Genomic DNA, 26,578 nt, shown 5'->3' with positions numbered 1-26,578 from the left:
CAGGGGTACTCCACCTCCCCCCGGAGGAGGGAGGACAGGGCCTGACCTGCATGCGCACTCAGGTCCATGTCTTCCGCCTCCGGGCCCTGCAGGGACTTCTCAACGCCAACACCAACAGTGCAGATAGTCCGGCATGGAGTACGCTGGCGCACGCTTTCCTCCGCCGTCACCGAGGGCTCCGATACGACCGGCAGCTCTTTTATTTATCTTGGAGAGACCGTCCGCGAGGCCTCTCGGAGCTGCCGGCCTTCTACCAGGACCTCCTCCGCACTTGGCGGCTGCTCGCAGCCTCCAGGTCCTTAGGGGCCACCCCGGGGGAAGACCTCCTCGCGGAGCCCCTGCTACACAACCCCCACCTTCGTGTGCAGGCGGCGGAGTCTCCCGTGGTGCGCCGGAGGTTGGTCCTAGGTGGAATCACCAGGGTCGGAGACCTCCTGGACTACGACCGGGGAGACTGGATGGAGGCCCCGGCGCTCGCCCAGCGCATGGGGCTCTCCTGCCTACGCTCCCCCCGTCGCGTACTCGAGGAGGTGAAGGCCGCCCTGCCGCCCACTGCTCACGTCTACCTCGGCCGGGTCCTGCGAGAGGGTGCGCCCCGCCCCCCTCTCACTCCTAGCCCTCCGGACCTCTCCGTGGGCCCCCGGCTTCGCGATCCTGCCCGCCCCCCTCCCCTCCACCACCCCAGCCGGCTGCAAACCTTGCAGCCGGTCCCCTTCCGAACCGCGCCTAGACACCTTTTGTACGCGCTCGTGCTTCACACGCTCCACTTCCCCACCCTCGTGTCCCGCCCCGACCACAAGTGGCGGGACCTCTTGCCGCCATCGGAGGGTGGGGAGCCCCGGTGGGCCAGCCTCTATTCCACCCTGGTCCCGCGGCCCACCGGGGACATCAGCTGGAGAATCCTCCATGGAGCGGTGAGCACGGGCGTGTACCTGGCGCGGTTCACCCCCATCCCAGACACCTGCACCTTCTGCGGCATGAGGGAGAACCTGGCGCACATCTACGTTGAGTGCGCCAGGCTGCAGCCCCTCTTCCGGCTCCTCCAGAACCTCCTCTTGAGGTTCTGGCTGCACTTCTCCCCGCACCTCCTTATCCTGTCACACCCTATCCGCGGCCCCACAAAGTCGCGGGACCTCCTCGTCTGCCTCCTCCTGGCCACGGCCAAAATGGCCATCTACAAAACCAGGGAGAGGAGGCTGGCAGAGGGGGCGACCTGCGACTGTGGGGCCTACTTCCGTTCCTCCCTTCGCTCACGAATCCGAGCGGAGTTCCTCTGGGCGGCGTCCACCAACTCCCTGGACACCTTCAGGGAGCGGTGGGCGCTGTCCGGGGCCCTCTGCTCGGTATCCCCTTCCGGCTCCCTCGTTCTAAACCTTTGACCCTCACTCCCATCCCTGTTTTTTTCCTTTGTTGTCCCCCGTATTTATTTGGTGACTGGGTTTTTAGTGGGCCCCCCCTCACTGTGAGAGGGGCCTTTTAGCCGTGGGCAGGACATGCCTGCCCACACCTCTCCCCCCAGGAACACCAATAGGTGCAGGAGGCCAGCTGCAGGTGCTCCTGCAGGGCTGCTGCTGCTGCTGCCGCTGCCGCCGCCGCCGTGGGACCCTCTCCCACGGCTGGAAGGCGAGCATCTGGGGGCTGGCGGGCCTTGGCTGGCTGAAGCCCCCACAGGGCTGCCTTCCCCCCCCCCCCCTTTCTGGGGTCAGCCTCCCTCCTGCCTCGGGCAGGCAGGGTCTATCTTCTCCCCCCAACCCTCACCCAGTCCTTTTAGGAACTGCTGAGTGGGTGGAGGGTGGGGGCTTCTTGCCCCCTGCCCTACAGCAGGGGCCCCCCCCCCCCCTTCTTCCATCTTTTGGGGGAGACACTGCTGGCCCCCATTTGGGCCCACCTTCCATCCAGCAGCTGCTGCATCCTCACCACCTGGAGAAGGTAGGGGGCTCTCTCAAAGCGGCGGTTGGGCTCCCTCCACACAGCCTCCTGTGGAGTGGCTTGGGGAGGGGTGAGCTTGGGCAGGGCCCCTCTCCACCGGGGCTCCGGGGGGGAGCTGCATAGCCAGGGGTGGGGTGTTAGGGCGTGGCCCCTGCCCCACCCCTGCAGCCACCCCCCCCCTCCTACTGCCCCCCCCACACCCAGCTGCCGCTGGGGCCCCTCCACCTGGGCCCCTCCAATCAGCTGCCCCTGCCTTCTCCCCTGCCATCTCGAGGCTCTGCAGCAGCAGCTGCTACGGGCCCACCCCTCAGGCGCACGTGGGCACACCCCTCCCCCCATTAACCCCGCCATCCCCCTTAAGCGGGCTGTGCCTCCTCCCTGCCCCCCCACGTGCCCACGCCCCTTCCCCCCCCCTTTTTCTGTTTACTCAAGCGCCTGAGGCCCCCCCACAACCCACACACACACACACACACAAACTTTGACTCCCTCCACACCCCAGTGCAGAAACAGGAGCCATCTTACCCTCTTGTGCTGGGAGTTGTGGTCTTTCTTTTGTGTCTCCCTTTCCCTGACCTTGCTGCCCTTGCCCTGCCCTTCCCCCATCTGACTGGGTCCTCAGCCCGGCCGGTGGGGGAGGGGCAGCCACGCCTCACTCCTTCCTTCCCTTCCACTCTCCTCCCCCTCCCCCGCTTTCTCTTAAAGGCCCCCGCCCCCAATGAACTTTTTCCCCCTCAAACCCACCAATATGGCCCCCACGCCCACTGGAGGGTCATCTGGTGACCCCTCCCTCCCTCTCCCCTCCACTGTCACCCCTCCTATCCCCGAAATGGCGGCCCACTCGTCCAGGGCTGCCCAGAACATCACAACCACGTCGGCTGAGGGCGCGGGCGCAGGCTCCGGGGCTCCTACTGCCTCCGCCGCGGCGCCCCCTGGCGACCCAGCCCCAAACCCCCCCCCCCAAAAGGGCAGGAGGGGCCAGGGGAAAAGAAAGGGCAAGAGCCCCGCCCGGAAGGCCAAACCTCCCGTGGCGGGGACTCTCCCCCAGGCTGCCCAAACATCCAGTGCAGCCTCCCCTTCTCCCCTTCCCCCTGTTCCCTCCACCGCTCCTGGGGGCCCCGACCTCTCGGCCCCCAGGTCGTACGCCCAGGCGGCGGCCGCCGCCTCGTACCCTACTCCTGCCGCCTCTGCCGGGACTACCATCCCCAACGGTCGCGGCCCCTTCCCCGCGCTCACCAGGAGGCACGGAGTCCGCTGCCTCCTGGTGGCTGCCTCGCCCCACGTGGAGACCTACGTGCGGGCGTTGGCACGGGTGGTGGGGCCCGCGGCCGTGGTGGCGGCCTCCCGGATGTTCGGGAAGATCGTGTTCTTCCTGGCTTCGGAGGCCGCCGCCCAGGAGGCGGTGGAGAGGGGCCTGGCGGTTGGGGGCGTGCACGTGCCCCTGGAGCCGCTGGAGGACCTGGGCGTGCGGGTGGTTTTTTCTTCTGTCCCACCCTTCCTTCCCAACTCTGCCCTTCTGCCTTTCCTCACTGCCCTGGGCCGGCCTTTGACGGTCCTGAGTCCCCTCCCCCTAGGCTGTAAAGACCCCGCCCTCCGGCACGTGCTCTCCTTCCGCCGGCAGGCCCGGGTCCAACTGCCGCCGGCGGCAGCACGGGGCGGGGTGGCCCAGGAGGGGACTATACTGGTGCCCCATCAAGGGGCCCAGTACCGGGTCTTTTACACCCTGGGGGAGGCCCGGTGCTTTATGTGCCGGGCGGCGGGGCACGTCCGGAGGGATTGCCCCCTGGCCCGGCACGAAGGGGAGCCCGGGACCTCCTCCGACCCGGGGGGCGTCAGCCACGAGATCGGCGGCGCCCCGACCGCGACAGGCCCCGGGACCGACCCTCCTCCTCTCGTCCCGGACGGATCCATCGCCGCTCGGGCGTCGGAGGATGCCCGGCCGCATGGTGCCGGGCAAGAAGAAGCAGGCGCTGGCGCCCGAGCGGGCACAAGAGCCGGGCCTGCGGAGGAGAGGGAGGAGGGGCCGGCGGCAGGACCAGAAGAGGGCCCGTCCCGGGGCGGGTCGTCCCCCCCCCTTGCCGCCCCGCCCCCTTCTTACCTCCCTTCCTCCTCGTCGGCCCTGTCCCCTGGCCCCTCCTCCTCTACTGCCCAGCCCGCCTCCTCGGAGGGCTGGGTGCTGGTGGGGGGGAAACGAAAGAAAACAAGTGCGCGCACCCGGCGCCCCACCCTGTCGGAGGACGGGGTGGAGGCGCCGCGCAAAGCGCTAAAAAGAGCCGCCAGCCCAGACCCACCTGCCGAACCCCCGGCTGCCGATCATCTGCCGGGGGCGACGGGGGCTGCCGCGGTGGCGGCTGAGAACGGCAACACCCCCTCCGCCCCGGAGCCAGAGCCTCAGGAAGCTGAGAGGGTTTTTTGCACACCCGCGCCCTCCCCTGACACCCCTCCGGCCGCGACCCAGACTACTGCTGTGGAGCGTCCGGAGGAGGTGAGCCCCGGCCTCGCCCTCCTCTCGCAGGAGGTCGAGGCCCTAGGCCTCACCCCGGTGGCCCTGGACGTGGACAGCCTCCTACTGGAGGCCTGTGGGCCGTCCATCCACTCACCCCCACCCCCTCCATTCTCCCCCTCACCGTCTACCAGTGATCCCTCAACCACCGCCTCCCTCTGCCTTGGGACGTCGCAGGAGGCGACCCCCCCCTTAATCAGAGATGACCTCCCCACGGGAGTTGGCCAGCCCCTGGGCACCCTGGGGGAAGCAGAGTTCCCCATGCCCCCCACCTTTGGCCCCGAAACCGAGGACCCCAACACCCACCCCCTCGACCAGTTGGCACTTCCTGCCGAGTATGTCGGCACCTCGCCCCTATCCCCCTCCCCCGCCCCACCATCCGAGGAAGCCCCTCCTCCCGAGACACCTTCTCTCCATATCCCCGCTCCTGCTCCCATCTTAGCCCCACCACCCGCCATTATCCCCGCACCTTCTCCCAGCCAACACCCCGCCCCAGAACCTGCAATCCTACCCCCTCCAGACCCTCCTCCCCCTCCACTTCCTCCTCCCCCTCCCCCACTGCCCCCCCTCCCTCCCCCTCATGAACCTTCCCCTCCCTTGATGAGTCCCATCCCCCCTGCCCTCCCCCCCACCCCCCCTCCTCCTACCCCTCCCCTCGACCCCTGCCCACTCATACCTGCCCCCGAAACCGTAATCCTTCAGGAGGCCCCCCCTACATCGCCCTCTCCCAGCACTTCCGGGGCTGCTCTCCCTCCGCCGCCCTCATCCCCCCCAAAACCAGACCCCAGTCCCCACCCCAATCCTTTCTCTGGCCGTGGGGCCCAAGGGTACACGAGGCCGACGGGTACTGGAGACCCCGAGGCCTCGGCACCCCATGCGCTGGTGGGAGAGATGCGCCGGTTCTTGGAGGACATTCGTGGCTCCAAGAACAAGGTTGCTCTCGCCCTCCAGCGCTGGGGGGACTTCCACACCATCCTGAAATCCGTGAGGGCCCTTCTTAAGGAGGGCAAGGGGACCGGGAGGAGGGATGCCTCGGCTTACCAACGGGCCCGCAGCTTCCGTGACGCCCTCGTCGCCTTCGGGGTTGGTCACGGTTTGCTGCGTGGCCCCACCGGAGCCGTCGGTACTCCCTCCGGCGAGGATCCTCCCCAGCCCTCCAAATGGCGCCGATCATCTTTGCCACTTTAAACGCCAGGGGCTGCGGGTCGGGTCTCCGTAGGTGCCGAGTGCTCTCCTTCCTTCGGGAGGGGGGGTACTCGGTCACCTTCCTACAGGAGACCTACACTACCCCAGCCGCCGAAGCGAAGTGGCGGCTGGAGTGGGGAGACGGGGTCCACTTTAGTCACCTTTCGGCCCACCGGGCCGGGGTGGCGACCCTGTTCTCCCCAGACCTGCGGCCCGAGGTGCTGGGGAGCGTCGAGGTTGTGCCCGGCCGCCTGCTGTATCTCCGGGTGCGGGTGGAGGGGCTGCCTCTCCATCTCGTTAATGTCTATGCCCCGACACGCCACCCGGAGAGAACTCCCTTCTTCCGGCAGGCGGCGGCCTTCCTCGACACCATCGATCCTCGCGAGTGCCTGGTCCTCGGCGGGGATTTCAACTGCACCCTCGAGGAGCGGGACCGCACGGGGACCGAGCATGGCCAGGCCGCCGCGGGCGTCCTCAGGGAGCTTCTCATCCATCGCTCCCTGGTGGACGTCTGGCGCAGCCACCACTCGGACGACGACGCTGGTTTCACCTGCGTCCGAGTGGTGGGCCATAAATCTGTACACTCCCGGTTGGACCGCATTTACATCTCACGGCACCATCTCTCCCGGGCCCACGCCTCCAGCGTGCGGCCGGCCCCCTTCTCGGACCACCACCTAGTGGCCGTGAAGGCTTCCCTCTCGCTGGGGAAGCGGGGGTCGGCCTACTGGCACTTCAATAACAGCCTGCTGGAGGACGTGGGCTTCGAGGCGTCCTTCCGGGAGTTCTGGCTGGCCTGGCGCGAGCAACGGCGTGCCTTTCCCTCGGCACGGCGGTGGTGGGATCTAGGAAAGGTGCGCGCGCGGCTTTTCTGCCGCGACTATACTCGGGGGGCCAGCCGGCGGCGGGATGCGCTGATAGGGCAGCTGGAACGGGAGGTTCTTGAGCTGGAGAGGCGTCTAGCCGCCAGCCCCAGCGATCCATCCCTCTGCGGCACGTACCAGGAGAAGAGGGACGAGCTCAGGGCCCTCGACGCCCTCCGGGCACAGGGGGCCTTGGTGAGGTCGCGAATCCAACTCCTCCGGGAGATGGACCGCGGCTCCCGCTTCTTCTACGCCTTGGAGAAAAAGAGGGGTGCCGAAAAACACATCCTCTGCCTTCTTGCGGAGGACGGCACCCCTCTTACGGATCCGGTGGAGATGCGCGAGAGGGCCCGCGCCTTCTACGCCACCCTTTTCTCCCCGGATCCGACCGACGCCGACGCCTGCAGGGTGCTCTGGGACCAACTGCCGTCGGTCAGCACGGGCGACCGGGACCGGCTAGAGCTTCCTCTCACTCTGGCCGAGCTCTCGGAAGCCCTCCGCCTCATGCCCACCAACAAATCCCCGGGCATGGACGGGCTGACCGTGGAGTTTTACCGCGTGTTTTGGGACGTCCTCGGCCCAGACCTGCTCAGCGTCTGGGCCGAGGCCTTGCAAAGCGGGGTCCTCCCCCTGTCATGCAGGCGTGCCGTCCTCGCCCTGCTGCCCAAGAAGGGGGACCCCCGCGACCTCAGGAACTGGCGTCCCATCTCGCTCCTCAGCACGGACTACAAGATCATCGCTAAAGCCATCTCCCGTCGCTTGGGGTCCGTGCTGCAGGACGTGGTCCACCCCGACCAGACCTACACCGTCCCGGGCCGTACCATCCTCCATAATCTGTCCTTGGTCCGGGATCTCTTAGAGCTTGGGTGTAGGGACGGCCTGTCGTTCGCCCTCCTGTCCTTGGATCAGGAGAAGGCGTTCGACAGGGTGGACCACGGGTATCTCCTGGGCACCCTGCAGGCCTTCGGCTTCGGACCCCGCTTCGTCGGGTTTCTCCGGGTGCTGTACGCTGCCTCGGAGTGCATGGTCAAGCTCAACTGGACCCTGACCGCTCCGGTCAGCTTCGGACGGGGAGTACGACAAGGCTGCCCGCTCTCAGGACAGCTGTACGCTCTGGCCATCGAGCCCTTCCTCTGTCTCCTTCGTCGACGGTTGATGGGGATGGTGCTTCCAGAGGCAGGGCTGCGGCTAGTCCTGTCGGCGTACGCCGACGACGTGCTCCTCGTGGTTCAGGACCCGGGAGACCTGGCGCGTCTGGAGGCTTGCCAAGCTATCTACTCGGCGGCCTCCTCCGCCCGGGTCAACTGGGTCAAGAGCTCTGGCCTGGTGGTCGGGACTGGATGGCAGACGAGCCGCCTCCCGCCCGCGCTTCAGGCCATCCGGTGGAGCGCGGGTCCGCTGCTCTATCTAGGCGTCTTTCTATCCGCCACGCATCCCTCTCCGCCGGAAAACTGGCAGGGTTTAGAGGGCAGGGTCGCTGAGCGGTTACGGAGGTGGACAGGGCTGCTCCAGTGCCTCTCCCTGCGGGGGAGAGCACTGGTGCTGAACCAACTCGTCCTGTCCATGCTCTGGTACCGCCTCAGCACCCTGGTCCCACCCCCGAAGTTCCTGGACCAGCTCCAGAAGTTAATCCTGGAGTTTTTCTGGCCAGGACTGCACTGGGTCTCTGCAGGGGTACTCCACCTCCCCCCGGAGGAGGGAGGACAGGGCCTGACTTGCATGCGCACTCAGGTCCATGTCCTCCGCCTCCGGGCCCTGCAGGGACTTCTCAACGCCAACACCAACAGTGCAGATAGTCCGGCATGGAGTACGCTGGCGCATGCTTTCCTCCGCCGTCACCGAGGGCTCCGATACGACCGGCAGCTCCTTTATTTATCTTGGAGAGACCGTCCGCGAGGCCTCTCGGAGCTGCCGGCCTTCTACCAGGACCTCCTCCGCACTTGGCGGCTGCTCGCAGCCTCCAGGTCTTTAGGGGCCACCACGGGGGAAGACCTCCTCGCGGAGCCCCTGCTACACAACCCCCACCTTCGTGTGCAGGTGGCGGAGTCTCCCGTGGTGCGCCGGAGGTTGGTCCTAGGTGGAATCACCAGGGTCGGAGACCTCCTGGACTACGACCGGGGAGACTGGATGGAGGCCCCGGCGCTCGCCCAGCGCATGGGGCTCTCCAGCCTACGTTCCCCCCGTCGCGTACTCGAGGAGGTGAAGGCCGCCCTGCCGCCCACTGCTCACGTTTACCTCGGCCGGGTCCTGCGAGAGGGTGCACCCCGCCCCCCTCTCACTCCTAGCCCTCCGGACCTCTCCGTGGGCCCCCGGCTTCGCGATCCTGCCCGCCCCCCTCCCCTCCACCACCTCAGCCGGCTGCATACCATGCAGCCGGTCCCCTTCCGAACCGCGCCTAGGCATTTTCTGTACGCGCTCGTGCTTCACACGCTCCACTTCCCCACCCTCGTGTCCCGCCCCGACCACAAGTGGCGGGACCTCTTGCCGCCATCGGAGGGTGGGGAGCCCCGGTGGGCCAGCCTCTACTCCACCCTGGTCCCGCGGCCCACCGGGGACGTCAGCTGGAGAATCCTCCATGGAGCGGTGAGCACGGGCGTGTACCTGGCGCGGTTCACCCCCATCCCAGACACCTGCACCTTCTGCGGCATGAGGGAGAACCTGGCGCACATCTACGTTGAGTGCGCCAGGCTGCAGCCCCTCTTCCGGCTCCTCCAGAACCTCCTCTTGAGGTTCTGGCTGCACTTTTCCCCGCACCTCCTTATCCTGTCACACCCTATCCGCGGCCCCACAAAGTCGCGGGACCTCCTCGTCTGCCTCCTCCTGGCCACGGCCAAAATGGCCATCTACAAAACCAGGGAGAGGAGGCTGGCGGAGGGGGCGACCTGCGACTGTGGGGCCTACTTCCGTTCCTCCCTTCGCTCACGAATCCGAGCGGAGTTCCTCTGGGCGGCGTCCACCAACTCCCTGGACACCTTCGAGGAGCGGTGGGCGCTGTCCGGGGCCCTCTGCTCGGTATCCCCTTCCGGCTCCCTCGTTCTAAACCTTTGACCCTCACTCCCGTCCCTGTTTTTTTCCTTCGTTGTCCCCCGTATTCATTTGGTGACTGGGTGTTTTTAGTGGGCCCCCCCTCACTGTGAGAGGGGCCTTTCAGCCGTGGGCAGGACATGCCTGCCCACACCTCCCCCAGGAACACCAATAGGTGCAGGAGGCCAAACTGACTCACTACAGGAACCAACATCACTACAACCGGAATGTTTTACACGAGGGAGCCCCGTGTAATCAATGTCTGATGCAGCGATGGCGACTGCCCGGTCCCCCACAGCAACCCAGAGCCTTGGGGAGGTCTCACAGCTCCCACACTGAGGGTCACCATAAATTGTGGTTTCACAACGAGGTGTTTACAAGGGAGCAGATCTCAGGGCTGACTCGCTCCCCACGCGGCTTTGCCTGGCAGGTGTCACACACGCGCCCTTTGCATCCCCATGCAGATGAGCTCTGGCGGACACGCCCCTCCCAGCCTGCAGCAGCGTTGCGTTCCCGCCGCCGCACCCCCCACCTATGGGCGGTTGTTACTATTAAACACCAATGAAAAGTCCGTTCCGAAGGAGCAGTCGGGGCCTTTGCACAATCTGCGCATTTAAAACAATCCCCAGGGCTTTGCAGAGTCACAGCACAAGCCCAGGGGAAAGCGAAGCTGTGAGCACGAGGCAGCTCCGCCCCCCAGGGACCGCCCAGCGCTCCGCCCAGTCCCTCCTCCCCGGCTCAGCAGCTGGTCCTGCCCCTGCACATGCTCCGCCCTAGGGCTCAGCGGGAGGCACAGGCGTCCCCGGGAGCATCGCCGCAGCCGATTCCGGTTTGTGCTCGAGCCCTTGCTGAGCGGTGGAGCCGCAGCCCGTCTGTGCGCCTCAGCCCCCACCCCTGGGTCCGGCCGCGGCCCTCACGCGCACATGGGGGAGCGAATCAGAACGTGCAGCTGGAATCTGAACCCCCTTTTGTGTGCAGCTCCCGGCACTGCCCACAGACCGTCCCGCCTGCCTTGGGAATGGGCCATCGCTCTCCCCCCGGCCGCTCTGCGCCCACAGAGGCCAGAGCTAAAGCATCCCGGCTCTGCAATGGCCAGTGACGGGCGTCGCTCCCGGGGAGCCGAGGGGAAGCCGCTCTCCCAGGGTACCCGGCCGGCGCTAGCTCCACACCGGTAACGTCTGGAGTGATGCTGGGGGTGAAGCGTCGTCCTCGCTGTCGGACACACAGAGCTGAGTTCTACGAGCTCTGGGCCCGGCGATCCCCCCGCACTTATGGGTGTAAAGCCGCCGCGATGGGCCCCAAGGCCTTGGAGCTCCGCGGAGAAGCAGCCTGTTATCTGGGTGACTGCTGGGTGCTGGCGTGTGCGCTGGGAGGGGAACAGCCACACGGCTCCCAGCACTGGGCCCAGTCCAGGCTGGGCCCCTCACCTGCTCAGGCTCCCCAGCCTTGTACTGCAGCCCAGCGGGGGCTTTTCTTCGGCATCACACACCTGCCTGACAGCTGCGCACAGGTGCTCGCGCTGGGCGATCGCTTTGCTCCAGGCGAGCAGCCGAGGTGACTGGTGAGAGGGGCCTGGGGGCCCAACGACCATGTGATCCCCCCACAGCCTGGGGAAGGGCCGGGACAACCCCCTCCTGCCTCACTCCCGGGGGGGTTTGGCGCCCGGCACCTCTGGAAATCCCACTGGGCCCCATCTGCAGCTTTAGACTTTAAACCCCCCTGGAAGCTCTGGGCCTGAGTGAGCTGCTGCCCGGGCGCCGGTTTTGAGCTGGAGCCTCTGGTTGAAAAGGAAACTGGCGGTGTCCAGTCAGCGCCCAAAGTCCAGGCACCAGCAGCGACCGGCACCGACATGGGCTGGGGCGAGGGAGCGGCAGCGCTGGGAGGGGTCAGTCTGTGCCGCGGGGTCACTGCCAGGGACAGAGATTCCCTGCGGCTGCGCTGGGAGGGGGCAGATTGTCAGGGGAGCCGCGTTTGTCCCCCCGGGGTTGGTACCAGGGCAGAAATAAGGGTGGGGGGGGGCCCGGAGAAGGTGCGGGTGAAAGTGCAGAGATGGGACCTGTCAGTCACATTGTAAAATGAGACCTCGCCCGCCTCGTAGTCCAGGAAAACCCCCACCCGGCCGGGCCTGGCGCTCGCGGGGAGGTGGAGAGGCAGCTGGTGGCGTGGGAGTTCCTGGCTGAACAAGAGCGCCTCCTGCTGGCCCGGCTGGGAGAGGTGGCCCCGGAGATCGGGCGGAGGAGGGAGGAAAATGCCACCCGGCTGGGGGAGAAGATTTCCAGGCCCGGCGCCCTCAACACACAGCTGGAGGGGACGTGTCAGCAGCCGGCGCTGGAGCTGCTGCAGGGGAGAGGGCGCTGGACGTGCCCAGGGCCCTATTAAGGAGGGGACTGAAGTTCCGGGCCCAGAACCATTCAAGTAGAATTTCTTTTAGAGACACGTAAAGTACCTGCTCCAAAATCTCTGTTACTCTGCGAAGGGGCAGAGAACTTGTAGCTGATTTTGAAGGACACACATCTTAGGGGCACAGCTGGGCTATTGCTCTGCGGCGCAGCACTTGACTCTTCAGGCACCATTTTTGTACGAGACATTCCCAGTGCTGTCTCAGAATCCAACTAATGAGCATCACCGCTAGTTGGGACCAGTGGGAATCGGGCCTGGGTCGCTTATGGTGGGTAAATGCCCTGACAGGACAACCAGCAGCGAATTTGCGCTTCACACTTATAAACCAAGTTCCGATGTACTTCGGGCGGCCGCCCCTGCTCTGCTAGTCGGACGATGGCCATTTATTCCCATGTTTCCACAAGGAGGTGGAATTTGCATGATTAAATGCTCCTTTGCCCATAACCTGGTGCATGATGGGATACAAGGGCTGGTCATTAACAGTCCGCTCCATCATGGCATTCCTTGTACTCCGCCCCACTGCGGCTCCCTTCGCTAGTGGGTGTGTTGAGGGCAGCAGATGTACAGGGAATCACCAGCTCCCGGGGTTGCCAAATGACACCTTCAGTTTAAAATAATGAACAATTGTCGGTAGATGGTGTTTCCAGAGAGCCCAAGTCATGTTAAAGACGCGGCCGTTTACTGCCCCTTCACCTCAATAGATGGCACCAGGGCAGTGGTGGGCAGTAGGGGAATTTTTAACTCTTACTAAGAGAATCTTTGACTCTACCCGCAACACCCGCAACCGAGTTCAGTCTGCACAGCACGTTTATAAGATTCGTGCATTTTTCTGCAGCCACCTGATTCAATAAGTAGGTTAACTTTAATACTCTATCCACAACAGGTTGCAAAAATAGTTGCTAGCTCAGCCCTGTAAATTACTGCAGATTTGTGTAGCATTTACAATTCTGAACAAATTGCCTTCAATTGTCTGTAGCGTAAATGTCAGTAGGAAGGCTGTGATTGTGTATGAAAACTTGTACCAAGATAAGCTATGGAGATAAGTTGGTGTTTAACAGAAAGATCACATTCCAAACAAGCACTGGATCTGTCATCTGTTTTACAGTCTTACGAATGATAAGATTTTCTAGAGTGTCCATCATTACCACTTCGATCAATCGTCCTTTTTAAAATTAAACTATATATAAGAGAACAATATTAAATATTCATTTGTCATCATTTTAGCTATAAATTGTCATCAAGGGTCACATTGTCACGGGAATTATCTTATTCTAACCTACAAAAGTCTCATTTAAATATAAAAATCTGATAGATTTTTTTCAAAGTTTTAACAAAATAGCTAGTAATATAATACCGAGTAGTCTCATAGTATTATTTCATATCAAACATGGATGGAGACTCATAAATCTATTTGCCCCATGCAGGGTAAAATGAAGAAACCAAAATGTAGGTGGGAGAAGGTGAAAGCGAAGAAAGAGGAAGAGAATCAAGGGAAGACTTTGCTAGCTACGACAAAGAGACGTACGGACTTTTGTTCTTGGCAAACAAGAAGTGAAGGCAGGGGCACTGCAAAGGATACGGATACATTGGTGACTGTGATCCCGGCTTCAGAGGCAAGTGACACCTGAGAATTAGTAGGCAGCAGTGACATTGCCAGTGGGGAACCTAAGAAGAAACCTGCGTTGAACAATCTGGGAAGCTGAAGTTTCCCGCTGATCTAGGACAGTGGAATGTGTGGGTAGGTTTGTGTGAATACTTTTGCATGAAAGGGGTAAATCAAAGTCAGCACATGGATGGTAACTTTGATGCTTCTGAGAGACCATTCCCTGGTGAAAAGGTCAAGCGCCGGTCTGCACAAGCATTGGTTTCTCCAGAACAGCACAATGGTGAGCCAGTGCAGTGCGAATCATTCTGTGCGCCTTGTAAGTCATTTGCAAATGTGTACGAAAGAGCACGCCCAGCTGGGAAAGGAAATGACTAGAAATCACAGGAGTCCCGGAGCTCCCACCCCCCAAACCTGTCCTCAGCCCGGCCCCGCCCACAGCCCGTGTCCCCACACAGACTCTCACAGCCCCGCCCCCAAACCTGTCCTGAGCCCGGCCCCTCCCACAGCCTGTGTCCACACCCAGAGCTCTCACAGCCCCGCCCCCAAACCTGTCCCGAGCCCGGCCCCGCCCACAGCCTGTGTCCCCACCCAGGCTGTCACAGCCCCGCCCCCAAACCTGTCCCGAGCCCGGCCCCGCCCACAGCCTGGTCCGCACCCAGAGCTCTCACAGCCCCGCCCCCAAACCTGTCCTGAGCCCGGCCCCGCCCACAGCCTGTATCCCCACCCAGAGCTCTCACAGCCCCGCCCCCAAACCTGTCCTGAGCCCGGGCAACCGACGCCAGCAGAAGGGTCCCTCCAGGAGGCGGACTCTTGTGGCTAACGGCCAATAGCGAGACAGGTTAGGATTTTTTGGCCAATGAGGAAACGAGATTAGCTCGGTCTAGCCAATGGTCGTGAATATTGCCTGGATTGACATTCTAGTCCAGAGGGCGGGATCAGAACGGGCGACCAATGGCAGGGAGGGCTGAGCCAACTGGTCAAAATCGGAAGGGGATTGGTTATCCTACCGACCAATGGCAGATCGGGGAGGCAGGATGACGGCCAATGGGGGAGCGGGGCGGGGCAATTCGAAGGCGCGCGGGACTGGGCTGCAGCAGAGAACGCTGGTTGCGGTGAGGCGCTGCCGCAGGGGAGGGGATGTCGGTTGGCCCCCGGGCCGGGCCCGCGCTGGGCGAGGGAGGAGCTGGGCGGGGCCATTGACCGCACGAGGCGCTGCCGCGGGAATGCCCGGGCGGGGGGGCTGAGCTGAGGGGGACAAACGCCCCGCCCCCCCCCCCCCCCCCCCCCCGTGGCGCTGGAGCCCGAGGCTGGGGGCGGAGCTCAGTGTCTGGTTCCCGCCTCTCCCGGGGGGCGGGGCCGGAAGGTTGTTCCCCTCCGCGCCCCAGAACGTTCCCGGCGGCGCTGGAGCGGCCCCGCCCGCGGGGGTGGGTGTGAGCAGAGCCCGGCGCTGCCCCTCCCCCACGGGCCGGTCCCACCCGCAGAGACCCCCCCCCCCCCCCGGGCCGGGCGCGGAAGGGGCGTTACTGCAGCTCCTGTCCAGACCCAGCAGGAGCAGCCGCCGCTCCGCCCCCACGTGCCCCGACCCAGCCCGCGAGCCGGGGGGTTTCTCCCCCCTCCGGCCTCTCTGCCGATTACGTCACTTCCTCTCCACTGGCCCTGGCCCCGCCCCCGCGCTCAGCCTGGCCGGCGCAGCTCCTGCGGGAGGCGGGCGGGGTCCGGGGGAGCCGCGCTGGGACTCGCCGGCCGCGTGTGCGGCTCCGGCAGCGGAGGGGTTAACCGGGGTCCGGCGGGAACGTCCTGCGGCTGCCCGGAGCCCCCCGAGCCGCCGCCAGGTGAGGGGGGGCCCGGCCGGGCCGGGAAGTGACTCCACCCACCCCCCGTTTGTGTCTCGGACCCTCCGTGCGGGGCCCCCCCTCCCCCGCGCCAGCGCCTTCCCCTGGTCCCGGCCGGGCCGCCCCGTTCTCCGGCCGCTGCGCCTCGTCCTGCCGCCCGCGCGCCCCCGCCCCCCCCCCTCGCAGCGGCGCCTGGTTCGCCTAGTGCTGCGGGCGGCTCGCGGCGCTGGGCCCCGCGGGGAGCAAAGAGGCGCCGCCCCAGCGCCCCGCACTCGCCCCCGCCCGGCTCCGGGGCGCCCGGGGAGGGGAGGGGAGGGGAGGAGAGGGGAGGGGGATGGGGGCGGAGGCGGCCGGGGGGGCTGTGACTCGGGGCCGGTTTTCGCTCCTGGCTCCACTCGCACCTCCAGGCGGAGTCTCCGGGCGGCGCCCGCGGGCTCTGCACCCCGCAGGGACCAGTGGGTGCTGGGGGCTCTGTGCTCGGTTCTCCCCCAGCTCCCTTTTTTCCTCCCAGGGCCTCTGCACCCCCCTGGTTTTCTTCTCCCTTGTCCCCCTCAGTGATTTGGGGTCCTGAGTCCATTGCACCTCCCCCCCGCAGGGGATCCGAGAGCTCTGGGTGGGCTTGTGTCCCCCACCCCCGGTTCCCCAGTGGGGCCGGGCGCTCGTCGCACGGTGCCTGTGCTCCCCCGCGGTGCAGTTCAGTGATCCTCATTGTCCCTTCAGCTGCTCCCTTCCTCCGGGCTTGTCCCCGTGGGGTGTCACTAACCACGTGACGTTTCCGTGGGACACACTCCAGTGCGCAGCAGTGCTGGAGCTCAGGCCGCGTCCGGAGAGAAACGAGGACGGATTTGGGATCTGACTTGTGCGAGGTGCTTCTGTGAGACTCGAGCGTTTCCCCAAATGTGCGTGTGCAGCGCGTGTGCCCCAGGGAGCGAGCGTGGGGGAGCCGGGGGATGGGGAGCGGCTTCCAGCCCCGTCTGAAGTGTCCCCTCATTGCCCTTTTCCCCTGCCAGGTACAGAGCCCCCATATCTGGCTCCAGAGCAGCCCTGGACCTGCAGAGACAGAGCGAGGACATGGCAGTGGCGGCGGAGCTGGTGACCTTGGAGGAGGTGTCTGTGTGTTTCTCCCAGGAGGAATGGGGGCTGCTGGCCCCGGGGCAGAGAGCCCTCTACAGGGAGGTGATGGAGGAGAATTACCAAACCGTGCACTGGCTGGGTGAGGAGTCCTGTCCCCGGGGGTGTCAGAGGTTGGGTTGGCTTTGGTTCAGGGTCCCTCCCTGCCCCTGTCCCCAGTGTCAGGAGTGTGAGCTGCAGGAATCACTGGGTCCCCTGTGAGAGACTGTCCCCTCCACAGCCCCTCGCAGGGGAAGCAGATTCAGGAACATGGTAGTGGTGCTGCTCTTCCCACAGCCCAGGTCTCCACGTGCTTCCCACCATCTGCCTTGTCTGGAGGTGTCAGTGGAGGGGCGCTGGCAGGAACGGCAGGTACCAGAGCTGTGGGGCTGGGGCTGGTTGTTCTTCATGCCTGCAGGGTACCCCTGGGGCCAGCGTGCTGCACCCCTGCTGGCTCTTACCGTTTAGGGGGAGTTCTTGAATAATGAAACACAAACTCCCAGACAGTGGCACCAGCTCTCCCATGTACAGTAGATTGCTTTCTTAGGAGTCACTGGTGGGAACCAGACACAGGACAAACTGGTTATGAGTAACATGTGCCGGAGTTGGGATTCAGTGTCACTCCCCGTAGGCCTCGTAACACACCTCATCCAGCGTCCTCGGCCTTCATCGATACTGGGGGGGTTTTGAAGATGGTTGGGAGGTGCCCAGTTAGGTCATGTGACACCTGGTGGGGCCAAACCTGGGCAGTGAGTAGTAAAGTTGTGAAGGCAAAAGTGCAGCTAGAATCTCAGCAGGAGGTTGTGGGGGAGGCGGAGACGGGGGCTGTAACAAACCCCCTCCAGCTGCACTTCTGCCAGTCTCCTTCCCGCACCGAGGGAAACGCACTGGGTGCGGCTGGAACGTGAGTCAGCAACAAGCCCGAGATGCAGGAGGAAAGTGGTAAACCACACAGAGAAGCTGCTGCTGGCAGAGTAGAACTGAGGCAGCTGAGGGGGAGCCCAACTGCAACAACAGCCACATCCCCCAGAGAGCAGCAAAGCCAAACAGCACCATGGCCGGCTGCAGGAGCAACAGCTCTTGTGGGTCGCTGGCAGGGCCCACCCAGTCAGAGGCAGGCAGGGGCCGCAGAGCAGGAGCCTGGGCAGTGTCTGAAGCAGCCAGCCCAGGACTCACCTCACTGCTCAGACAACTTCTTCTGCCTCCTGCTGATTCAAGCAGCGCATCAGAGCCAAAGAGCTGGAGGAACCAGGCCCCAGCCAGGAGCTTTGTGGACAGAGCCCTTGGGGAGCCAGAGCTCTGCCAGAGCCTTTCTCCACAAGTTACAGTGACCTGCCATGTGGCAGCTGCAGTCTGAGCCCTGCCTGGGGCCTCGGTTTCAGCCCTACCAGCCCTCACAGAGCTCACATTTTGAGTCGAGCAAAAACACAGAGAAGTCCTGTGGCACCTTATAGACTAAGGGATTTTCTGGGGCATCAGCTTTTGTGGGCAAAGGCCCAATTCACCACGTGCACCACGTGGAAATTCCAGAGGTCAGTAAAAATATACAGGCACAAGAAAAGGAGGGAATCCCACTCAAGAAGAAGGCTGGAGTCAGTGAGAGCAATTCAGTCATGGAGGATGTGGCGATGTGAACAGCCAGAGTAGAGAAACTCCTTTTCAACTTGGCCAGCTGGTCCTGGTCTTTGTTCAGTCTTAAATGGATGGTGTCACATTTGCAAGTGAACTGCAGCTCTGCAGTTGCTCTTTGAGGTCTGCTTTTGACATTTTTGCGTTGCAGGATGGCTACTTTTAAATCTGCTCCTGAGCGTCCCGGGAGGTTTTTTATGTTACCGTTCCTGGTGTCTTATTTGTATCCATTTATTCTTTTACGTAGGGACTGTCCAGTTTAGATGTGCAGGCAAATAAGCCCCGCTGGTTCAAATAAAATTAAAATATAAGTGGAGATACACATCTCCTAGAACTGGAAGGGACCTCGAGAGGTTATCTAAGTCCAGTCCCCTGCCCTCTTGGCAGGACCAAGCACTGTCTGTGGCATCTATTTCCCCAATTGCTAAATAGCCTCGTCAAGGATTGAACTCACAACCCCGGTTTAGCAGGTGTGGTGGTGTCATTGGTGGGTAGAGTTGGTGCTGAGGTTCGTCGAAAGGTTTGGTTTGTGATTTACAGTGTTGTGGTCTATACTTGCTGGTGAGAATTTGTTTAAGGTTGGCAGGCTGGCCGCAGGCAAGAACAGGCCTGCTTGAAGTCCATCTTCACGTGAGTTTTTTTGTGTAAGGGATCTCGACATCCATGGTGACCAGGATGGTGTTTTCAGGAAGATCACCAGTGCCTAGCAGTTTCCTGAGGAAGTCAGTGATGTTTCAAAGATAGCTCGGAGTGCTGGTAACATAAGGTCTGAGTAGAGAGTCCCCACAGCTGGACAAGGCTGCAATGAGAGTGCCAATGCCTGAGCTGATGGTGCCTCCAGAATGTCTAGATTTATGGATCTTGGGGCTCTGGGGGTGTGTCTGTGCAGATCTGTTCCTGCGCTTTTGTCAGGAGTGTCTTGAGCAGACGGTGCAGTTTCTGTGTGCGCTGCTCAGTGGGATCAGAGGACAGTAGCCTGTAGAAGGTGGTATTGGAGAGCTGCCTGGGAGTCTCCTTTTCATGGTCTGACCTATTCATGATGACAACAGCAGCTCCTTTGCCAGCCTCTTGGATGACAACGCCAGAGCTGTTTCTGAGGCTGTGGGTGACATTGCATTCCACACGGCTGAGGTCATGGGATAAGCAATGTCACTTTGCCACAATTTCTGCCTGCGCACAGTCTGTCGTTTTGATTGCCAGGAAGGATTCCATGCAGAATTCTTCTTCTTGTACTCTAGGGGTGATGGTGCCTGTAGGGCTGTTCTGAGTCTTGTTGAAAGTATTCCTGGCAAAACTGGGGCAGGGTTCCAGATCCCCACAGAGCTGTGTCATATTTGTGGGGGTGGCGGGGCACAAAGAGAGTCCCCGAGATAGCACAGACTCCTCTGCCAGGCTGTGTGTGTAGTTGGATAGATTGACAATGTTGCCGGGTGAGTTACGGGTACCACTACTGTGGCCCCATGCGGCAAGTAGGAGGTTAGAGAGTTTACAGTCCTGTAGAGAAGAGCAGTGGGCATTGTAACTCTCCTGTCTCCTTTCAGTAAAGTCCAGCCACGTGGACGTTTGTGTGGAAGGTTGTTTTTTAGGAGAGGCTCCAGACTTGAGAGCTCCTTGTGATGTTTCCCTGTTTGCTGCACAGGAAGCTGAACAGGTGGTTCCTCAGGTCTGTGGGAGTGTGTGACCAATCTCTCGACGCAGTCCCTGCAGTGTGTTGGTTGCAGTGAGTGTTTCACCTTCAGCCCGTTGGCAAGGAAGATGGTGTCTGTATCTGTGCAGGTTTTTTCATGGGTTTGATGGGTTCCCCCTCCATGTGGCTAAATTCGGGGCCTGCCTGGTGCCAGGCATTGGGCGTAGCTGTGTAAGTTTTATCCACAAAAACAACAACAAATTGAGTGACTTGTTTGAGCTGAGTGGTGCTGTCCTGCCCTGGGATGGGTGGGGGGGTGGAACAGGTCAAGAGGGAGGCTGAGTTGTACCCTAGAGAGTGCAGCAGAGCACTGGGCTCCCCCAGGAATGAGCTGGGCCATTCCCGAGGCAGGGGTGAGGCACCTGTACCCCAGGTGAGTGTGTCATGGGATCTTGTACCATCCAGAGCCCGGCCTGTGCCAGGTGGGGAAGGAGCCTCTCTGGGTGGGCGGCTCAGATCCTGGGGCTGGAAGAAGTAATGGCCTGGACCTTCCTGAACAAGATCAGCACTTGGTTAATTGCTCCCCAAGCAGGATTTCAGGTTCCCAAAGCTGATGTGATCTCCTGGGTGGAGCGAGGGGAGGCGCTGGGGGTCCCAGATCTCCAGGGTGCTGAGAAAGGGGAGATCATCAGCGACCCCCACACAGGTGAGCAGTGAGCTAAAGAGACTCAGAAACCGATTTCTGTGTCCTCCTAGATGTCACTTGGGGCTTTTCATCCAGACTGACTGAGCCTTCAGCCTGTCATCAGCCTTAGCCAGAGGGTGGGGGCAGGGCTGGGGTCCCTCCTCTGGGGAAGGGTTGTGAGGAAGGAGGAGCCAGCTCAGTTCATGTGATTTCAATCTTTCCATCAGCCGTTGGCTGCGTTTCCCCTTCAGAGTTTTCTTTTCAGCTGTTTGGTTCTCTCTGTGTCCCAGCAGGTGAGGTGATGCTGCTGAAGAGCAACGAGGAGAATCTTCAGCTGGAAGAACCAGAGCAAGTGGCCTCCTGTGGGATGTTCCTGGGAAGCTCTGAAGGTCGTGTGTCTCAGAGTCCTGAGCACAGAGAGACCTGTGAGAGTCAGCGTAGCCCAGAAAGACAGCAGGGAAACCATGCAGGGGAGGGGCAGGATAACCCCAGCCATGGAAGCAGAGGTGTGAAAAACACTAAAGAGAGCGAACAACAGAAAACGTGCGGGAAAAACTTCAGTCTTAACAGTCATTGTAGCATCCGCACAGGAGAGAAGCCCAATATCTGCCCTGACTCCGGGAGAAGCTTCCAGCTGCACTCAGGTCTTATTGATCACCAGGGAACCCACACTGGAGAGAAACCCTTCCACTGCTCTGAGTGCGGGAAAAGCTTCTCATGGTCCTCAAGTCTTAAACGTCACTGCAGCACCCACACAGGAGAGAGACCTTATAACTGCCCTGACTGTGGGAAAAGGTTCAGACACAGGTCACACCTTGTTAATCATAGGAGACTCCACACAGGAGAGAAACCCTTCAGCTGCTCTGAGTGTGGGAAGAGCTTCCGCCAGAGGACAAGCCTTGTTGCTCATCAGAGAATCCACACAGGAGAGAGACCCTTCAACTGCTCTGAGTGTGGGAAAAGCTTTCGTCAGCGCTCAGCTCTTATTGATCATCATAGAACCCACACTGGAGATAAACCCTTCCACTGCACTGACTGTGAGAAGAGCTTTCGGCAACATTCACATCTTCTCACTCATCAGAAAATTTGCATGAGAGAGAAACCCTATCACTACCCTGCCTGTGGGAAAAGCTTCAGTGGGAGTGCAAACCTGGTCAGACATCAGAGTATCCACAGAGGGGAGAAACCCTTCAACTGCTCTGACTGTGGGAAAAGCTTCAGTCGACGCTCAAATCTTGTGAGTCACAAGAAAACCCACACCGGGGACAAACCCTTCCGCTGCTCTGACTGTGGCAAAAGCTTCTTGCGGCACTCAAAGCTTAAAAGTCATTGCAGAATCCACACAGGAGAGACACCTTATACCTGCCCTGATTGTGGAAAAAGGTTCAGACACAGGTCAAACCTTGTTAATCATAGGAGAATCCACACAGGAGAGAAACCCTTCAACTGCTCTGAGTGTGGGAAAAGCTTTTCTCAGCACTCAAGTCTTATTCATCATCGGAGAACCCACACTGGAGAGAAACCCTTCCGCTGTTCTGACTGTGGGAAACGCTTCTCATGCTCCTCAAGTCTTAAAAGTCATTGCAGAATCCACACAGGAGAGAGACCTTATAGCTGCTCTGACTGTGGGAAAATGTTCTTTCAGAGGTCAGACTTGGTTAAACATAGGGCAGTCCATACAGGAGAGAAACCCTTCAGCTGCTCTGAGTGTGGGAAAAGCTTCAGTCGGAGGCCAAACCTTGTTGCTCATCAGAGAATCCACACAGGAGAGAGACCCTTCAGCTGCTTTGACTGTGGGAAAAGCTTTCGTCAGCGCTCAAGTCTTACTTGTCATCAGAGAACCCACACTGGAGAGAAACCTTTCAGCTGATCTGACTGTGGGAAAAGCTTTTGTCAGCACTAAAATCTTACAGATCAGGGAACCCACAGCAGAGAGAAACCTTTCGGCTGTTCTGTCTGTGGGGCAAGTTCCGGGAACGCTCACACCTTGTCAATCATCAGAGAGTTCACAGAAGACAGAACCCCAATGACTGCACTGACGTGGGTAACCTTCAGTGGCTGCTTGGACATTATTGATCATGAGAATTCACACAGGAGGGAAGCCAGATGGTCCTGGCTTGTTTTGAAAATCACCTTTCAGCTGCTGAGCTTTTATGTTCGATGTGGGGAATTTCTGCTCTTTTTCACTAAACTTCTACTAGCTAGTTGGGGGCTCCAGTGGAGGAGGTTCCAGCAGTAGCTGGGGGAGGGTGGGCTGGGGGTTTTGGGGAGCCAGGCGGGGTCGGTGTTGGGAGCAGGCTGGGCTGGAGGGTGCGGGGGGAACTGCGGGCCAAGGAAATGTTGGGAACAGGCCAGAGATGCAGGGGAAGCTGTGGAGCGTGACTGGAGTTGCCTGGCTGCACAGCTATGGGTGCCCCGCCACGTGGCCGGAGCTGCTTTGCAGCAGACAGGCATGGCTACCCTGACACTGGAATGTGCAGACCATCTGTCCGGGACTTGAATCTGCCCCTGTCCTTTCGAACACAGACTCAATACGCAAAACAGCTGCCACAGATCAACAGTTGCACAAATGAAATGTCGACAGCGCTGCTCTCCAGGAAGCCAGTCTGGCAGATGCTGGGTCAGGCAAAGAAACCATCTGCCCTTTCTTCTGGAAGGGTTGAGTTCAGAGGAACGCTGCCTCGGGGCAGTAGGATTTGCTGTTGGGAACAATCTGCTGAAGTCTGTCAGTACACCCAAAGCTGAATTGGAACGTATTAAATCCTGGAAGCTCTGCACCAAGTCAAGAGATGTCAACATCAGCAGCGCTTGTGCACCCACGTTGGCATCATTTTTGGCCATTTTTACCTCGTGCAGTGTGAGACAGAGCAGAGTCACAGAGGAGGCTGGGAGGGTAACGCTAATTTTCCATTTTCTAAACAATGTAATGACTTGAGTGTGAGGACTTCTTACATCGTGTGCCTCAAAGTTTCAATAGTGTTAAGTGCAAAGCAACTTATATGGGTGAGTGAGATCGAGAACTAACTGTGCACCTAATTCTGTTTGCAGTCACACTTCTGTGTCCTTGCTAAGGGGTTACAGAAGAGCAAGGGACCCGTCTGGCTTAACTCCCAGGTGATAAACCCTGCATGGGAGGAGTGTGTTTGCTTTTTCTTGGCTGGCCCTCTAAGCGGGAAGAGACAGCACACCTGTGCCAGGTTAGCAGGCCCGAGCTGGGCATGAGGGAAAGCGCCAGGGCCTGAGGTCTCCCTCTGGGCCATAGGAGCTGCATCTACACGTGCACGCTACTTCGAAGTAGCGGCACCAACTTCGAAATAGCGCCCGTCGCGTCTACACGCGTCGGGCGCTATTTCGAAGTTAACTTCGACGTTAGGCGGCGAGACGTCGAAGTCGCTAACCTCATGAGGAGATAGGAATAGCGCCCTACTTCGACGTTCAACGTCGAAGTAGGGACCGTGTAGACGATCCGCGTCCCGCATCGTCGAAATTGCTGGGTCCTCCATGGCGGCCATCAGCTGGGGGGTTGAGAGATGCTCTCTCTCCAGCCCCTGCGGGGCTCTATGGTCACCGTGGGCAGCAGCCCTTAGCCCAGGGATTCTGGCTGCTTCTGCGGCAGCTGGGGATCTATGCTGCAGGCACCGGGTCTGCAACCAGTTGTCAGCTCTGTGTATCTTGTGTTGTTTAGTGCAACTGTGTCTGGGAGGGGCCCTTTAAGGGAGCGGCTGGCTGTTGAGTCCGCCCTGTGACCCTGTCTGCAGCTGTGCCTGGCATCCCTATTTCGATGTGTGCTACTTTGACGTGTAGACGTTCCCTCGCTGCGCCTATTTCGATGTTGGGCTGAGCAACGTCGAAGTTGAACATCGACGTTGCCGGCCCTGGAGGACGTGTAGACGTTATTCATCGAAATAGACTATTTCGATGTCGCAACATCGAAATAAGCTATTTCCATGTTGGCTGCACGTGTAGATGTAGCCAGGATGTGCTGTACACCCACAGGACAGAGCACGGGCCACAGAAGCCAGGCCTGAGACACCCAGAGCATAGGGAGGGGGATCTCTGCCCAGGAAGAGGCTTGGAGGAAAGAGACTTAACTTTGGGGTTATTTCATATATAACAACCCTGTCCTCAGGAGCAGGTTGTTACTGGCCGTCAGCCTCTGTGAATCACTTCCGGGGGGCGACTGAGGCAGGTAGTTCTGCCCTGCCCCAGCCAGTAGATGGCTCTCTGGAAGCAGCTGACCTGCGAACAGGCATTAAGTCCTGCGACTGCTGGGAAATTTGAAACCAACCGTTAGTGTTCAGTTCTCAACTGTGATTTCCACTTGTGGCATTTTGGTGCTGTCCTTTCCTGTCTGTGCCATGTTTGCCACATGAAAACTGTGGCAGGAGGTGGGGGACAAATCAGAAAAATTATCAAGGTTGGCAACTCAGAAGAGCAGAGAGGTGTGGGGTGGTGAATTTGAATGTTAATGGGACTTCTGAGCACTCTCGCCCCTGATTCTGTGAATAACATGGTTTGGTCCAGTGATCGTATCTCCATTACCCCTCCTTTCACTTACATGGAGGATATCTTTATCTTTTGGACCCAGAGTAAAGAGGCTCTAGAAGAATTCCACAGAGATTCTAACAATCTCCAAACAAACCCCACCATCAAGTTATGCCTCAGCCAATCCATGTGAGAGATATATTTCCTGGACACTGCAGTCCAAATCAATGATGGCCTGATCAGTACCACACTCTACAGGAAACCCACTGACCACTATACTTACACGCTTCTAGCTTCCACCCTGCACACACAACACCATCCTTTGCAGTCAAGCCCTTAGGTACAATCACATCTCCTCTGCTCCTACTGTCTGAGAGAAAAACTACAAGATTTCTACCAAACATTCATAAACCTGAATTACCCACCGGGAGAAGTAAAAAAACAAATCGACGGGGCCAGACAAATACACAAAAACCAACGACTCCAAGTTAGACCCAAAAAAACCCCAACAACAGGACACCAGTGGTCATTCCCTACAACTCCTAACTCAAACCACTGCAACACATCATTAAACACCTTCAACCTGTCCTTAATCAGGGTGCCACACTCCAGCAGGCCCTAGGTGACAGGCCTGTTCTCTCCTATAGACAACCTCCCAACCTTATGTGAATTCTCACCAGCAACCACAGGCTAAACCAGAATAACAACAATCCTGGAACTTTTCCTTCCAACAAGACCCATTGTTAACTTTTGTCCACATACCTATTCTGGAGATACCATCACTGGACCTGACCATGTTATTCATGTAATCACAGGCACATTGTCCTGTTCCTCAACTAACATCCTATATGCGAACATGTGCCAGCAATGCCCACACACCATGTATGCAGAACAGACTGTAACACTCTTCGACAAAGAATGAATGGACAAAAAACAACAAGAAGTCCTGTGGCACCTTCCAGACTAACAGATATTTTGGAGCATGAGCTTTAGTGGATGCATCTGACGAAGTGGGTCTTTGCCCAAGAAAGCTTATGCTCTCAAATATCTGTTAGTCTATAAGGTGCCACAGGATTTTGGCTACCTCTCTGATCCTGGACGTTAAACAGACATCAAAAAACTCTGAACTCACAAGCCTGTCAGCCAGCACTTTAATGGAGTGGGCCATTCTGTTAATGACGTGAAAGTCTGTGTTTTACTGGAAAGGAACTTTTAACAATTGTTTTCAGAGCGAGTGCTCACAACTCTCCTTTATATTCAAATTTGACACATTAACACACAGTTTGAACTGGGAGAGCAATTACCTGGCCCATTATAAGGACTCTTTTACATACTTTGGTTTATCTAACTCTTGACTTCCCCACCCCATGGTCCCCTCCTACTGCCCATCTGCTCTTCTGATTTGCCAGCCTTGATAACAATTTTTCTCATTTGTCAACCCTGATAATTTTTGGACCTCTGTGCTTCAGATACTGAGTCTGTTCTGGTATGGCTACGATCTGAAGAAGTGGGTCTGTCCCATGGAAGCTCATCACCTAATCCATTATTTTGTTAGTCTTTAAAGTGCTACTTGACTGCTTTTCTGTTTTAATGCCCAGGGTGGCTATTGGTCCCCAGTCTTGTGCCAAGGGGACCATATAAGGTGTCTAATGAAAGCTTATGATGCCCTGAATCTCTGTATGCTTCTCACGTCTGTACCATGTACG

General features: G+C 59.8%; 1 protein-coding gene across 1 annotated transcript in view; it reads left to right on the top strand.

Annotated features, from left to right (window-relative positions):
• Window positions 1–22,401, top strand: part of LOC142024608 (uncharacterized) — a 94,212-nt gene extending 71,811 nt beyond the window's left edge. Inside the window, 4 exon segments of the mRNA XM_075016739.1 lie at window positions 16,374–16,549; window positions 20,295–20,408; window positions 20,681–21,463; window positions 21,548–22,401. Of these exon segments, the coding sequence (XP_074872840.1) occupies window positions 16,374–16,549; window positions 20,295–20,408; window positions 20,681–21,463; window positions 21,548–22,257 (1,783 nt within the window). The 3' untranslated portion in view covers window positions 22,258–22,401.
• Window positions 22,402–26,578: the final 4,177 nt, after the last annotated feature.

The sequence above is a fragment of the Carettochelys insculpta genome, chromosome 22 (assembly GCF_033958435.1).
Source record: "Carettochelys insculpta isolate YL-2023 chromosome 22, ASM3395843v1, whole genome shotgun sequence".
Lineage (NCBI taxonomy): Eukaryota > Metazoa > Chordata > Testudines > Carettochelyidae > Carettochelys > Carettochelys insculpta.
Note: the sequence above shows the minus strand (reverse complement) of the source record. Positions and strands in the feature narration are given on the sequence as shown.